General features: G+C 39.2%; 1 protein-coding gene across 1 annotated transcript in view; it reads right to left on the minus strand.

The window, feature by feature from the left end:
* Positions 1-3,981: 3,981 nt before the first annotated feature.
* syngap1b (synaptic Ras GTPase activating protein 1b) overlaps positions 3,982-17,083 on the minus strand; it is a gene marked incomplete at both ends in the record, with an annotated part of 123,771 nt that continues 110,669 nt past the window's right edge. The window contains 2 exons of the mRNA XM_079163912.1: positions 3,982-4,099; positions 12,147-12,208. Coding sequence (XP_079020038.1) covers positions 3,982-4,099; positions 12,147-12,208 — 180 coding nt within the window. The remainder of the gene's footprint in view (positions 4,100-12,146; positions 12,209-17,083) is intronic.

Consider the following 17,083-nt stretch of genomic DNA (forward strand, 5'->3'; position numbering starts at 1 on the left):
TCACTGTCTCATGGTTTTGTTTGTTGTAATTATGTAAGCACGCAATGATGTTGTAAAAATGATGTCATTTTGATAAAGATACTGTCAAAAAATGCCCAATGTTTGGCACGTTATTACCTATGTGTACATGAAACATGAAAATGGCCATTTCACCTGGCAGAATGATTATATGAATGTATGTGATGCTCGGGGCTGAAGCAGGTTGAGGTGGACCTCTCATCTCATGTCTCTTTTGTGTACACAGCATGTCTTGCTCCTCCGGTTGTGCTAATTTCTTTTCTTCTTGCTCTGTCCAAACTCCAAAAGTAGCCGACCCTCAAAGGAACTGCAGGCGATTAAATGTAGGAGGATGAGGATAATTACAAGCTCGCTATATTCAGTCCAGTCCCCAGCTCCCAGATCTTGCCTGCCGTCCTCGCTCTCGGCACCTCAGCAGAGGAGAGCGTGAGGAAATGATCTGCTCTGCTCGCCAAGAGAAGAATCACAGAATGTGGATGACCCAGTTGAGCTAGCACCGTGTGCAACCACAAGCTTATGAGTCCAGAAGATGAATCTATATTGCAAACAGTGGAAGAAAGGTGAATAATCAAAGCAGATCAATGACCTAACCCTGATTTCAGCTATGTATTCAGATATTAAGAGTAGAATTTATGACTTGAGGATTTAGTTTCTTTACAATTCATAACCTTGTTGAGAGCGAGAGCATGCTGTGAGCTTACAGTTTGGTCTAGCTCTGAAACAATGAGTTGATTCATCGATTAGGTGGTTAGCTAAAAGTTAACTGACACCAATTGTTTATCTTTTTTTATCATTTATGAAGAAAAAATGCCAAACAGTTGCTGGTACCAGCTTCTCTAAACAGAAGATTGTCTGCTTCTTTACATTTTATATGATTGGAAATTAAATATTTCAGGATTTTGGAACATTTACCAGATAAAACCTATATTGCTATTTAATCTGGAACTTAATCGGCAGATTCATTGTTTATGTTAGTTGTGAGCCTAGTTTCCTGATTTTCTATATATTTTTTCTAGGTGACATAGATATACACTCATCTTAAAAAAATTCTCAGTGATTTCCTAAAACAGCTTTTAGCAAATGTTACTCAAACAGGAGAGGTCGTGCATTTGCTGGGGACTATTTTCAGCAGTGAGTTAACACACATTAGAAAGTGATTATTTACTGCCGCAGGACGGTGAACGTGGGATTGTTTCAAGATAAGCTACATTGACCGTATTCATGGTGATGAAGGTACATGTCAGCCAGTGCTACAGTGTGGCTCATTGATGTGTTTTTAATAGTTTTGGGAAAACAATAGTGTTCTTGATGAACAGAAATAGACCATGACGGACACTTTGACAAGTCCAAGGTAATGCATTAAGAAACAGAACACACATTTCCACAGCAGTTTAAGAATTTAATTATTTGTTTATTTATTTATTTACGTATTTCTATCTCCAGATTCACCCACCCGAAAAATATAAATTCCGGTGTATTCCAAAAGAAAATGAAAAACAAAACAAAAAAAGGGAACAATGGCATCTTCATCAAAGGAATTAATCAACAAAATCAAAGTGGCAATAATTATTATCATTATTACAATAATAATTCAATGATCAGAATATCCACATTCATAACAACTCCATATACAACTGCAATACACTCTTCAACACCACTCTTCCATTAATATACACAAAATCCCCAAATGTCTGTCCTGTCAAAACAACGATAGAGGAGTTTTGGGGAGGGGGGGCTATGGCTTGTCAAGGGGTATGAGGATGAGTGACCAGAGGAGTTAATGGATCTAAGGTTAGTAAGAGTATAAGGGGGGAGGCACACTTATTTAGTAAGGACCTATACAAAAACAAGCAATGTTAAGTAATGACAGTATACTTTCATGGAAGGATTTGCCAGTCTAACCGCATCTTAACAAAAGGTTAGAAGGCTCCACGAGAGGCAGAATTTGGGGAACAAAATTTCAAGAAATATATAAGGGTTGTCGGAATAAATATATAACTCTGAATGACAACCGTTGCAAACATATACCATAGGAACCTAAAGTGAAAGTCAGATACGCAAGAACTCAAAACAGGTCGAGAATCTTTTAAAGAAATGCAGATGGAGGTTTCTGGAAAAAAAATTGTCTTAGTCTATATATGTACAAACATTGCTTGGTCACCCAAATCTACTTAGAAAAGCTTTTGAGTTTGGTCAGAAAATGAGTGCAAGCTTAAAGATTATGTGAGTTACTTCTCGTATGAGAGCTTCAAGAACGCAGCTATACGTGACAGACCTTGCTGATATTCTAAGTCTGTACACAAAGTGCCTCTGACAGCTCAGTACATTTAAAAACCTTTCCATGCCTCAGTATTGGTAACTTGAGAAGACCTATTCATAGAAAGAGAGAGAAACATTAGAGGAAAAATAACTGTACACTCTGCATGTACAAACAAACTGTATATACACATAGACATACCATATATACACATTTATCCAGTATGTACACAAAGATTTAGCCAGTACACACACTTATATACAAACACATTCACTCGTTTCAGCAGGACCTCTAACATATCTCTCTCTGTCGTCGTCTCAGTCATCAAGAAATGGCGGGGATTTCAACTCAGACTGGTGTCAGTGGGGTCCATCCATTGAAATGAATGGGCAGTTTTACAGCAATTTGACTGCAAAAAAAGAAAAAAGAAAAAAAAGAAAAGTGGCCACACTGAAACCAAGAGTTCATCCCTCCGCTCGCTTAAAACTCTACAGACAGATAGTCGAAAGTGGAGTACAAAACAATAGCTGTAAGGACGTCCTCATCCAAAGACTTTCACATCGTCCGCAAATGGAGAGCTCCATGGCGATTGTTGGGCGAGAGACATCCATCCACTTTTTTTTGTTTTGAATGATTATAACCAAGAGGAAGGGGGGAGGGGGGGGGGGGGGGGCACAGGTCACAGCAACGTGCAAACTGCTGTAAGGGGAGTAGGTAAAACACAAGTTTGTCCCTTTCGTCACAGTCCTTTAGGGCAATGATTCTCTCCACAAGATTGTCTTAGTAAGAAAACTTGGTTCATATAAAATGGATTATTTATGAACTTCCATAAGATAGAGGCATCTATCTATATCAAGAAATAAATATCTGCTCCGGAAGATTTCTGATGAAGAGTTTTTGTTATACTATCGTAAGAATAAGCAGTATCATAGAAATATAAATAATAACATTCTGTCAGGTTTTTCAAAGTCTTCATTGAAGCAAGAGTTTTGTTCTGAAGCAGTTTCACTTGTTGTTTTAGGCTGTGCATATTTAGTTTCCTTTAAAATCAAAGTCTGAAAGAGATTCAAACGGAAGGACTAAAACTATGAAACGAGAAAGAGATCAAGCGTGTCTAAATTTGAGTACAAATGAAGTGGTTAAATAATGCTTTGAGAATCCTAGATAGATAAAGAGTGAGCAGATGAAGAGGAATCAAAGGGTAATTTAAAAAGACTATAAGAGAGAGAGAGAAAGAGAGAGAGAGAGAAGAATAAGGGAAATAAATGCTCTGAAAGTAAATCAGCTTTGACTGAAATTTTAAGAGAAGTCAAGCACCTTTGAAATTCATCTTACCCACAATACACCTCCCCTCTCTCTCATATTGGGCATCACGCCTTCCTTGGCCTTTGTGTCCCTCCGTTCTGCTGATTGATCAGACTGCATAGCTGTTCTTTGCATGCTCGGCAGGCTAACAAACGCCAATATGTGTCCAGCCTACCTTTTAAAAGTAAAATGTAGATCCAACAATGAGGCGTCAAACACATAACAAAAAAAAAAAAAAAAAAAAAACTCAAATCAGAGAGAGAGAGGGCCCAAGTAAAGTAAAAAAAAAAAAAAAAAAAAAAAAAAAAACCCAACCCAGCATTTCCTTACATGGTCCGCTGGGGCTCTGCACCATCCTTTGAGCAAAGAGAATGGGACCAATGCCCCAAGTTCTCCCTTTGTCAGCCAATCGCGTCACGAGAGAGGGCTCTGGACATTTGGCTGTGCCACCCTGCGGACTGCCGATGGTGCATCAGCCAATTACGTTCCACATTGTCCTCCATGAAGCTTTGAGAGTGGCTAGGGGGAGAAAAAAAGGGGAGACAGAGAGAGAGAAGAAACGGGGGAGGGTGCTTGATCAGGTGCTATTGAAGCATAGCTTGAGACTGAGTATCTGCACGGTGTTTCCAAAGCTGGACTCATCTCTTTTCTATAGTTTCTTTTGTGTGTGTGTGTGTGTTCAGCTCTGAGGCAACTGCTTGTTTACCTGAGTCACTGAGGTATTTTCACAGCAATGTTAATTTCTCAATCACGAATCATCTCACATCTCTGAAAAGACACTGATGTTCAAACCTAGACCGCTTTTTTAGATCCGACATTCTTCACACACAAGTAGTTTCACAAGAAAAAAAGTAGCCCTACAAGCTGCCTAAATAGAAGACAATCTCTCCCTGCGTGAGACTGCTAGCATTATTAACATTTGGTGGTTCGACTGTTAAACATTCATTGATAGTATGACTAAGCTAATCCTGTTGCACTTGTCTACAAAGTGCTAATGTGGCCATGTTGATCTTTGACACTGCAAAGTAAGCGATTGGCTCACACCAAATAGAAAAATGGCTGAAACGAAGCTGATGTGAAATCCTCTTGGTTCAACCTGCATGTTTTAACAAGCTGAGTTGTTTCAGAGCGACACCCGTGTGTGTGGGGCTACAGAGACGAAAAAAACAAGTTCACATCCAGACGAACCTGACAACAGACAGTTCATACACAAGATGAAGGAATATGGAAACACATTACAAACATTTCAAAGACTCGTGTTTTTCAGCATTTGACAAATGAGAAACTGAAGAGTTCATTTCAAAAACACATCACACAGTATTTCTAAAACGTACCGTAAATCAAGCGGTTTGCTCTTTTAATTTGTTTAAATGCTATTTCAGAAATAGATGCCAGCCTTTTCCTTTTGGAAAGAAACTTCAAATTATGAAAACTACAGTATGTTATTATAGATTTTCTTTGAGCATTAAAGGTGCGATATATTCTTATTGTCTCAAGCAAGGCATTCAAATGTGCATTTGGTCGATGACTAGCAAGTCTACAGGCCAAAGGATGCTCAATATATTGATCCCAGGCACTTCATGGCAGGCAAACCTAAGCAGTTGAAAATGATCTTTTCACACATAAAATGATCCTTGATATCATGTCACACTGGCAATGTTTACCGTAGTAAAATGTGACCTAAACTTAACATAAATCACAAATGTGTCATTAGTATTTTTATGCACGTACAACATTAGTTTGGTGAAAATCGTAAGATAGAACTGCTTTTTTTTTTTTCTAAACAAAAAAATAAATCTGAATAAAAAGTAATAATGGCACCTTTTATCTCCTGTGTGTGAAACAAAATGGACCAACACTTTGAGCTGTAAAAAATACCCTCCATTCATCCATTTCATTCAAAGTAGCTTCATTCAATGTTAAAGTTATTTGTTCTCTGTTTAGACTGAAATTAGCACTTCGGGGCTTGGTCTGAACAAATTTGAAATATTCCGGTTCAATAGATGATCCATCAATTTTGAGTTGGGGAGCTGCTTTTAATAACTGTTAGTAAAACCGGAGATTGGAGGAGGGCGCTTCTAAAACACAGATATGGAAACCCCAACAACCCTGTTGGACAAAAGAACACAACAGGATGCACAAAGAACAAAGAGACAGACACGTAGAAAACATACTGGGGGAATACGAGTCCTGTCAAAGACAAATTGCAGGAGAGAGAAAGAGAGAAGAGACAGTGAGTGAATCATGAAAGAGGCAGTGCTATGGCAGACACAGACATTTGACTTGGAAAATGGCACCATTTGTTTCTGTTTAGCACCAGTTTTATCACAGATCGGTTCTGAGATTGAGAAGAGAAAAATTGCACGAGCTCAGTCCAAAAACAAGAAGTCCCTTAGATTGAAAAAAAAAAAGGAAAAAGTTCCCAAAAACGTCTTCCGTCATATCAAACCTCTACGACGCTTGATCGTGTGTCTTTGAATCTCTGTTTCCAGCCCACAGATCATTCCTCTTACTAGCAAAGCTAACTTAGAGCTCCATCTGTTACTCTTGTATCAGATCTCTATAGGAAAACCCTGTTGAAAAACACTCAAAGGCACTAAGAAAGCCAGACTACGTCACCACATCTCTACCTAGACAAGTTGCAGCCTGGCGTGTTCGGGATAGGTATATTTAATGCGCCTACATCCATGGGAGTCAAGGGTTACTACAAGCTAGCTTATAGCACTTGCTAATGGCTACTATGAAGTCTTTGGGGTGCAAGACATTCTATAGTGCTTGTTTTACGTGTTTTTGTCTCTCGTGGAGCCACAGAAAGGCGACGCGTGCGCAGAGCAGGCGTTCACCTATCGGCGTGTACGTCAAACGCTTTGTTTGACTGATTCAAGGAGTATGTGATCGGGTATCATTATCTTGTCCTGCAAGACTGATACTAACTGAAGCTCCCTGTGAGCATCAAGAGAACAAGTGTCCATTGAAGAGCCCTTTGTGTTGTGTGTTCATGTGTTATGCACTGTACAGTGGCTGTGTGATTACTACTCGTCTCCTGCACACTTTTTCTTCTCTCTCTTGCCAGTGGAATACGAATATCTACGGCGAAATTATTGTCTCGCTAAATGGGAAAAGACGGGGACAGTGTTTTCCTTTTGTGTCATCTCTCTCTGATTTGGCTCAGTGTTGTGTTTGACCTACTCCCCCTTCTTCTGCTATGCCTGTAGTTGCTGTTGCCGTGGTTCCGGTTGCCTGTGAGGTTGTCATGGGGGAGGATGTTTGGTTGCCACGGAGCTCTCCATTCTGACTAGGATGTTGATGAGGAGTGGGTAGAGAGGGAGGGTCTACAGTTTGGGGGAGGACTCCATTGTGGGGCGAGCTGTCGGAGGAAATGCCCGAGGAAGGAACTCTGAGGCCTTGATCGTCGGTTACCGCTCCTCCTCCTCCTTGTCCTCCTCCGCCTCCACCACCTCCCCCTCCACCTTCAGTTTTCACACCGGGGTCTGCAGAACCCAGGGAGGAAAGCTGGTCTTCCTGGCGAGATAGAGAGAGAGGGGAGGGGAAAGAGGAGTGGGAGCAGGGAGAGATGGACGTAGGAGAGAGGCCATTCAATGAACGATGGGAGGGATGTGAGGAGTTGTAAAGGAGTCGTCCAATCAAGGCAGATAACGTGACATGTAGAGGGAATAAAAATCACATGTTGAAGAGGTGTGCGAGCGTGGGAGGAAGTAAGAATAGTGAGATAAAGATGGGAAGAGGACAAAAGGAGGAAAATCACCGGAAGAGGAATGTGATCGAGTTGTGTGGAAGTGGGGAAACGTCAAACATTGACAAATACAAAGAACCGGTTGGAATGAGTACATGTAAAAGCGATTGCAGAAGCAAAGTGAGGAGGAATTAGAAAATAAAAGACAAATGATAAAGGATTGGAAGGACCACACAGAAAGAAAAGAGAGAGACAGACAGAGGAGAGAGAGAGAGAGCCAAAAGAGTTACGAGAAGTTGATGCATGACGTACACCAATAGAAATGGCAGCACAGGGAAAGGGACACAGGGAAAGAGGGCATGATGGGGAATTAAAATTCTTGAGGTCAAAGGGTCCTGATCCTCTTTGGATGAGCAGCAAGGAGTGTTTATCGTGTGTCACGAAAAGTGTCATTCTTTGCCAACGAGTACAAATCATGTTCAATAACGACTAAGTTTCTATGTAAATGTGCGAGCTTGAGTGAGTGAAAGTATTGTAAATGAAAGACTAAATAAGAACTCTACCAGTACTGCTTCTATAAACATCTTAACAGCACATACGTAGCATCAGCCTGCTACTAAAAACATGCAAGAAAATGTCAAGCCAATAAAAGAGCTCAGCGCCAAATTTAAAAAGCAAGATAAAGCTGCATCCTATAGCCTGGCAGGAAATCCAAACCTGTCAAATTCACCAATCAAAATGTCTAACCCGAACCCATAGACGGCATAGCCATGAGCTGCTGCGTGGGTGTCCATCCTGGGGCTGGCGCTTTTGATTGGTGATTAAGTCAAAGTTTTGGTTTTGACATCTTTTCTTACCGACATTGCAGCAATGCAAGACTAGTTTCATTATTAGTTTATATCAAGGTCTGTTTGCAAGCCTTCACTCCCAGTCTTGTTCACTGACGTCTGTGTAGGAGCAGTGGGAAGAGAAAACAATTGGGTTATTGTGCCAATAGACATCTATGAGGACTTTATTCGAAATGGTACTTAAATGTATCCAAGAGCTGCTGCAAGATGAGTTGGATATAGAAGCATTTAGAAAGCTGAAAAATCACAGTTTTACCATCAGACGTCTGATAGAACCTCTAGACCTCTAGTGTCTAGACAGAATTAGTCGGAGCGCAGAGCCATCTATATGACCGTGGAAACATGTGCAATAGCTTAACTCAGGATTGTTATTTATCAAACATCGGAAAAAATGTGTAGGACTTTAGATACCACTTTAATGCAAGAAGTATGAAATACTGTAACATGGATGGAATGGCGTGCTGTAGAGGGGAGAGACAGGAAGTAGGAGGGATCGTTTGGTCTGCATCCAGTTGAGAAAATGAATCAAAAAGCAATATTATTTCTGGGTAAGCTGTGTCTGATGGGTGTGTCCATTGTGAGTGGAAGGTGTTTCCGTTTCACTTTAAAAAATAAAAAATAAAAAAAAGTGAAAAGAAGAACGAAAAAAGAATTACCCCAAAATTTGATGTGAATTAGCGGGCCTTTTCTCTTCTCAATCAGAACCAGAATGAATGAAACCTTTTTTTCAGCCGCTAACTGGTGCTATGAACAGCTACAGTAGACAGTTACAGGATGCCAGTAACATGACTCCACTAACACTTGTTTCGTTACTCTCAAACACGACCAACAGCGTCCGCTTAATATCCATGTGTAGACCAATACACATGTCTATTAAACTCAAGAAATCAAGCAGCTGAACAAAGACATGGCAAAAAATGTTTACTGACATCCTTTTAAAACTTACCAAGCTTGCTTCACTCTCTGTGGGCTGTTTGATTACTTGGTGCACTCAATTACCGCTTGGTGTGATAGTGTTTTTTTTTATATATTAATGAAAGATTGGGGGTACTGGAGACAGAAACACAAAACACTTAGTGGAGAACTGAAATGTTCGGTGTATAGTAATGATGCAGGTATCGTACACACAGGTTCTTACCCATCTCCTCCAATCTCCAATCAATTTGAATCGTGGATGTCTACAGAGCAAACTGTAAAGTCGTTCTCACAGTGTTGGTTTAATCAACTTATATATGGCAGTCTTTAAATTTAAAGAACCCCTGTATTGGCTTAAGATGACTGGCTTGCCAAGGTGAAGAGCTCTAACTCTGACGCAAAAAGAAAAAACAAAAGAAAAAACCACAACGTAGTACGCATTTCACACATCCTCAGACGCACCGTAACAACTGGCCAACGCCAACATTCAACCAAAATAATGTGCCCAGGAGCGAAAACACATAGACGAACACATAAATATCAGAAACACAGACTCACTGGAAGACACATAAAACACACCAAAAAAAAACAAAAAAAACATGTGCACATTAATCAGTGTTCTTCAGGGAAGGATTGGGTCAGATACGGAGATTTCCCATAATTCCTGTTGTTTATCTGAGGGCGTGCTGGGATGAAAGGGATGAAGAACTGAATGGAAATGTAAATTCAAAGCACAGCGGTTCAAAAATGTCTTGTGTGTGTGAGAAAAAAAAAGAAATCTACAATAAAAGAGAATTCACACAATATTTCAGAGACTTTCTTTCAGATTTATGACCAAGAGTGGAGTTTTCAACCAGGTATTCAACCAGTAAAGCATGTAACATTTCACGTCTTGTTCCTTGTTCATAAATCTGGACACTAGTCTATGAAGCCATAAACATGTGATCGTGTGTATTCCCTTTCAATTCAGATTATTTATTTTTTTTCCGTTGCTGCTTGGCAGAAAGAAAAAAGTTTGCATTGAAAATGGTTTAAAAATAATATCTAGTATCTGTTTAATGATCCACTAATGCCTTGTCATTGGACTATTGGAACCAGAGGGAACGTGCATCTTGTACATGTAACAGTAATACCTTTTCATTCACTGGTTATTTAGTTTATTCATACTCTAATGTTTAATATATTCAAAGTTAACCAAGGGCAAGAGGAAAAAATGTGATGAAAATCTGAGTTGATCATCTGCAAATGCCATCATCTGAAAATAGCTTAAGAATCAATGGTATTAATTGATTATTTTGTATTTCTCTGCATTTCAACCATTTACCTAAAAGAGTTACAGGAAGGTCTCCGTATATGACATGGAAATCATTTGCGAACAAATAAATATCGTGATATATCTCTGTGGATTGCTGGTTGTCACTGAATTGTGTTGTCACTTGCAGAATGGCTGCAACAGTCACACACTAAACATTTGATGTTTAAGATTCTGAAAAGACATTAGAAAGGTCCAAGCTGCTGTAGTACTTTTACATATTTCTTCCAAGGCATGTAATGTGCTCATTGGGCAACATAAAGTGGAAAAAAAAGCAACCTAACTAATCTCAAGTAATAAACTCTCCAAGGTCTGTCGCAGAATATTCCCGGTGAGTACAGGAAGGCACACTATTGTGTTCAGAAGGTGACAACAAAACCAGAACAGCTCACCACCTTTTTTCCAGTTTGTTAAAACAAAGAAAATGTCACTTTTTTTTGGTGTGGTGAAGCAGAAGTAAGCTTACTTCACACAATGCTATTCATGGCACTGTGCATAAATTACACATGTGCATTGTGTAACTTTGCATTAGAAGAAGATGTGTGCATGGAAAGGTGGCTGTTAATTGTTCATCTTTTGCGCTGATGACTCAACCAGGAGAGTGTCATGACGAAAATCGAGCCATAGAGGAGCTCCAGCTGTGAGTCATGTAACATTGTCTACGGGGAGAACGAATGGGACTTTCACTGGAAATAGCTTCTGCCTCTTGCCCTCACATCATTACCTTTTAGAAGCTCTCGATCAAGCAGCCAATGGGCTTTTTCATTTCTTCCAGTAAGATAATCTTCACAAATGAACACCACTTTTATCATTTTGAAGTGTGAATGCAATCGGCAGATCGGAGTAAAAAGCTAACATTAAACTCTGAACGAACTGCACCACTTTCACAAAAAGCCAGAGTATAAAAAAAAAACCCGAAGCTGTAAAGCAGGTCTAGTGTTCGGTGTGACGACATTTAGGAGTCACATTTAGCTACTCATTAGCGATGGCCTTTTGTAAGACACATAAAAGCTTCACATTTCACCAGAGGGGTATCTACTGATGTATTTTATATTGTAGAAAAAAAAGTTAAAATATCTTAAGCCGCTGTCAACCACAGACCTTACTTCAGGCATAACATTGACTTTGAGATTAGTTAACCGGAAGTCCATAAATGCTGACTCGTTTCCTTCTTTTTTGACCTTTTGATGCTAGTGTAGTGTCCAGTGTTTGCATACTGTAAAATCTCACCAGAAATAGTCTGCAATTTGCGTACGGCATGTTAATATGGAATCTCAGAGCCTCTTTTGTTCAGTGATAATGCTCACTGTCTGGAACGAGTTATTCGAAATGGCAGTTATTGTCAGTCCAAGCTTTTATTCATCTACATTCAATTTCCAGCCTCTGTCGTTTGATTTGGTATCTTCGGATAAAAAGTGATCACTCAGCCTGGTGCTGCGTTCTGACATTTCATTACATGATTTACGGTTACTAACACTTCAGACGTAAGATTTCAGATGAACGCCCCTCGCTGCCAAGTTCCTCCGTGCAGCTTTAAATCTCTGAAATGTTTTGTTGTCACTCTTTCAACACTGAAGGTGTGCCCTTCAAGCAACCTCTGTCCAAACACTCTGTGACAGGCCTCCTTTCTTTCTGAAAGATAAATGGAAAAGTAAGTGCGCCTGTCAGTGTGTTGACTTGTGGTGAGTTCACAGGATGCTAGGCGTATGGACAGGGACGCACATAGAGAACAGTAGAAGTGGAAAAGAGGCAGCAGGTTATGGATGGAGAGTGAGAGATTGCCGGTTTGTTTATTACCTGGTTACTCGGGGTGGGACAGGCGCGAGACGGGGCTGCACTAGGATGGACTGACGCCTCCCCTAAGAGAAATCACCGTATCTCATCAACATAAGAGGAGAGGAGAGGAAAGGAAAAGAAAAGGCGGATTGAAAGCAGGAGGCAGAGGAAGGAGGAAGCTGAGGAAAACAACAGCCACCCAAAACGATACATACACAAATGTACAACAACAACAAAAATGAACAGAAACAAAGACATAAATACACATAAAAATGCTTACTAACGCACATTTACATACGCGTACATAATGTCAACCATTCACGCACAACAATCCTCAGACAACCCGACAGCCTGAAAGCATTAAAGCAGCTTGCCATGCGGTGTATCAATAACAGAAATCATGCTCATTTGTGCACTCCAAAAAACGACACCTGCATCTGAAAGCAGCTGATTAATCCGATAGACTTTGGAAAAGCTGCATCTTGCATGTTTCCATGCGTATATATACCAAGCATGCAATCATCTAATCTATGAAGATAAATATATACACATTTGTAAAACCCAGAATCATATTTGCATAAACACACTATATCTAATTAACAAGGAGAAACAACAGAGAGGACTCTGCATTGTACTGTAACACACCCCAGACATTCAAGAAATAACCAACATCAAGAAGCTGCAGGAATACGCACGGACCAAAGAGTGCAAACAAATCTTTTATGAATGAAACATTGATATGATTAATGTCATTGCAAGGAAGCCGTTTTCTCATTAAATAAAATTCACTGATAGCTGCTGATCAAACAAAAAAGTCCACAACATTCAGCAAAATCTAAAGAAAGCCTCAAAGCCTCTACAACTGATCAATACAACAGTTAAATGTTACAAAAACGGAGTGTTTTTACAACTGATAATGTGCAGTAATTACCAGATATTGTAAAAAGTTAAATGATTCAACTTGTTATTGATTGTCATAAAATGCCTGTTTATTATATATTATAATATAAATGTATTAACTCACTAATAGTTTAAATTATAATTACATTTAATAAATTAATACATTTATTTGTTTAGCACTGCGCTATGCAAATAAATGTAATATAATATAAATATGTTTCCTTCCAACCTCTTCCGGTAACGAATATCACTATTATAAATGAAAAAAAAAAAACTGTGTGAAAAGAAATGAGACTATTGAGCAGCTGGGTATTTGTCGGAGCCTGGCCGGAGCTGATGCTACGCTATGATTAAAGGGCGGGACTAAGTTAAGGGTAAATTAACCAATTAACATGACCTGGACCCAGATAAGTGGCAGAAAATCATGGACGTATTTTAATCAATTCACATAATTAATTAAATTAAATTAAAGTTTTTGATCAAATTTACACTTGTCGATCTTGAGTGGATACGGTTACTAGACACTGTGGCTAGTAGCATTGATAGGGTTCACTACAGGTCTGATGCTGCTGACTGAAACTAAAAAAAGATTTAACAGCTTCCTGCATGCACAAGTTACTGCTGCAGACAAATGACATTCAAGACTTTTCAATGGACCTGAATTCAATGCTTTTAAGACTTGCAGATACTCTGTCACATTCTTTTTTGGCCGTTATTACCTCATCAGTTGCTGATGCAGTAGTTACTAATGCATTCATGTCCTTCTTATAGCACTTTTGAAATCTCAAAATGTCTGGAGGGAAGTTCCCTTTTTGCAGTGTGTGTTTATTTTGTAGGCCACAGGATGCTGTTGTATGGCATCAATGCACCTGTGTTATTATGGGAGGTCTAATTAAGTGTGGGCTGTTGTTCTGGAAGCTGGTAGCAGTGGCCTGAGGAAACGATGGCATCATGCCTCTCCCCTCTCCCCTCTCCCCCCATCTTTATTTACGGCTCCCTCTCTCAGCTGCTACCTGTGTGCACCGGTCTCACCCAATAATAAAGAGCGTCTCCACACTGGACTGAACAGTCTGCTTGTCTTAAGTGTTGTAATTTAAGAACACGAGGCCCCCGAAGCTAAGATACAAAACGGACCTGTAATTTCTGGTAGAACGGCTTCACAAAATTGTCACTGAGAGCACCGTCTGTTTTAGTGACAAGCACCGAGAGCTTCATGTAGCATAAAGGAGCATTTCATTCCTTCCTGTTTGAACTTGTACTGTTTTTACCCATTTATATGGAGCTATGTTACACCGAATGCTGAATAAGACATTTTTAGGCGACCAACATTTTGTTCATGAACTAAAAACTCACTAAGACGAAGAGCGGACAATATCAAAGTAAGCCCGCCCTAAAGCGCACCCTGCTTTATTGTCTATTTCACTCTAAATGGACCATATTTTACAAACTGAGCATCATGCTGTATTGAAGAAGACTTGAAACTAGAGATTGAGATGTTTAAAATGTTTACTGAGGTAATAAATCAAGAGAGAAGTAGAGTCATTTTCAGGACTTCAGGATTGGCTTCACTTTTCAGACACAGATGTTTCTGCCTGAATAATCTTCCTTAAAACTTTGTACAGATATTAATGTCTGTACAAAGTATTTGTCCAATACTTTGGTGACTAAATACCTGCAAAACTAACATTTCCATAAACCTCAGCTCTACTTCATGTTTACCGCTAATAAGCTAATGTTACTGCAGCATGCTAACGCAGTTTAACTAAGGATAAACCTTATATCTGCAAAACATCAATAAGTTAACATCAATATGTTAACATTGTCATTGTTTGCATATTAGCATGCTGACATTAGCATTTAGCTCGAAGCACCACTGTGCCTAAGAACAGCCACACAGAGCTGCTAGCATGGCTGTAAAGTATGGTTGTCATTAATTGCATGTTTACCAAATGTTACTGTAAACAGGTCAGCTGTGTAATTGGGTTTTCTATTTTTACAAACTGCAGTGGCCACACTTTTAAGCTTTTATTCGACTTTTTAATCACATTTTTTAACCACTGACTTATGTCCCTGTGCTCTGATTACGATTTCCATATCCTGAAATGTACTTAAAGCATCTTAAATATGGTATAAACATGGCACAGATGTCTAGAGTAAAGTAACAATTCTACTTGGAATTCAGGACTCCATAAATGTAGGAGTCGTACAATCCTCCTTCTAACACCACACTGTAGGTGCCCTGCAGCTTGCAGATAACCTCCAGCACAGTTTGAATGTTAAGCAGGATGCTGCTTGCAGCGCGCTGCTCTATAATCCAATAAACATTTTTGTCAAGGCAGTACTGGAGCTTAAATTGTCTCCGGTAGATATAAAGCCATATGTTGCTGCTAAATGCTAAATGCTAGTGTAACCCTTTAACGCTCCTCTTAATGCTTCTTCACAGGCTTCAGCCCTGTCTCCAAGAAATTCTGTTCCATTACGCCAAAACAACATTGTGAATTACATTTCGAGGGAAACGTATTATGTTGTGGATTACGTTTGCTTTTGATATATCTCAAATCAGTTTCAAATGAGTCTGCGGAAGTCTGTTAGGAGGAGATTACGGTGGTGTTTGGGTCAAAATGCACAGGGCTGTCACCCGGGAGACTGCTGTACATGTCCCGTGTAAGCCAAGTAGTTTTGTCAAGTTTTTTGTCACGTTGTTTGCGTTAACCACGTATTTCAGACTGTTTAAAACCGGGACTAACAATTACGTTTCCCTCGAAACGTAATTGAGAGTAAATTTTAGCTGAATGGGAACGTTATATTTTGTGGAAGACAGGGTTGCAGACTTACAAGCCTGTAAAGCAATAATTTGTTTGATTCTACAAAGTCATGTTTCTTTTTTATACACACAAAGATTAATGAACAAATCTTCACCTCCAACTGATTATTTTACTTGTTAACAGAGAAAGAAATGAGTTTGGTTTCAGTAATTCAATGTAATAATTCACTTTAATTCTATTTCGGCCTTGTACTAGAAGATGTCTAAATATTAAGCTTTTTTAATAGTTTTGTGTCACAGAGTTACGTCTATTCAAAACAGAATAATAATATTCAGCTAAACCTTTTCAGCTGACGATGAACAAGACTCAGAATTAATCATTGGGCTTGAAAAGTCCTGTTTCTTTCCTTTTATAGTCAATTTGAAACTTTTAACTTATTGTTGTTGTATTCTGCACTAAATCAAATCCCACATACTTTTTTCCTGGTTGCCTATATTTTATAGCACTCAAATCATCGCCCTTTGCTGCAAACTTTACTTGCACAATGGAACACTAAGTCAATTGGTCAGTCAAGAGAAAATGATAGCAACTATCTTTAATCATCGATTAATTGTTTCGGTCATTTTTTAGGCAAAAAAGGCGAAATGTTCTATGAATTTTAAGTTCCTCAAATGTGAGTATTAGCTGATTATCTTTGTCTTACGTGATAGTAAATTATAATGTTGGGCTCTAGGATATTGTGATGGGCATTTTCTTTTTACTGTTGCATGTGGAATGTTTTACAGACCAGTTAATTGATTAATTAATGAAAGACGAACCGATAATTGTTAGCTGTCAGTTGAGCTCAGGTTACATTGATAACCAAAACTGAATCCTAGTAACTTCTCTGCAATAGTGAGGACTTATGGTCATATCATTAATGATGAATATATATTCATACATTGTTCTATGTGTAGCCTTGAGGGATTTCTCAGGTTTTACATTTGTCACATTAGATGTAATAATGACCATCAGCGTGATGCTCCGTCAGCTCTTCCCTCTTGGCAGGTTTCATTATGTTTCCCTCCCTTTTGATGGGTGACTAGAAATCTACCGTGAGGCGTTTCTCTGATACTTCATGCAGTTAATTGAAAAAAATCCATAATAACCACCAAATGAAAGAAAGAACATATAGTGGGGATACTCGACTGAGCTCTTTGACAAAGAAATGGGCTTCTTGAAGGCTGAGATGAGTATTAAAATGTGTCACAGGAAGTCACATCAATAGATTTATGAGAAATCCAGACACGTGGT

This window comes from Pholis gunnellus (genome assembly GCF_910591455.1).
Source record: "Pholis gunnellus genome assembly, chromosome: 8".
Taxonomy (NCBI): Eukaryota; Metazoa; Chordata; class Actinopteri; order Perciformes; family Pholidae; genus Pholis; species Pholis gunnellus.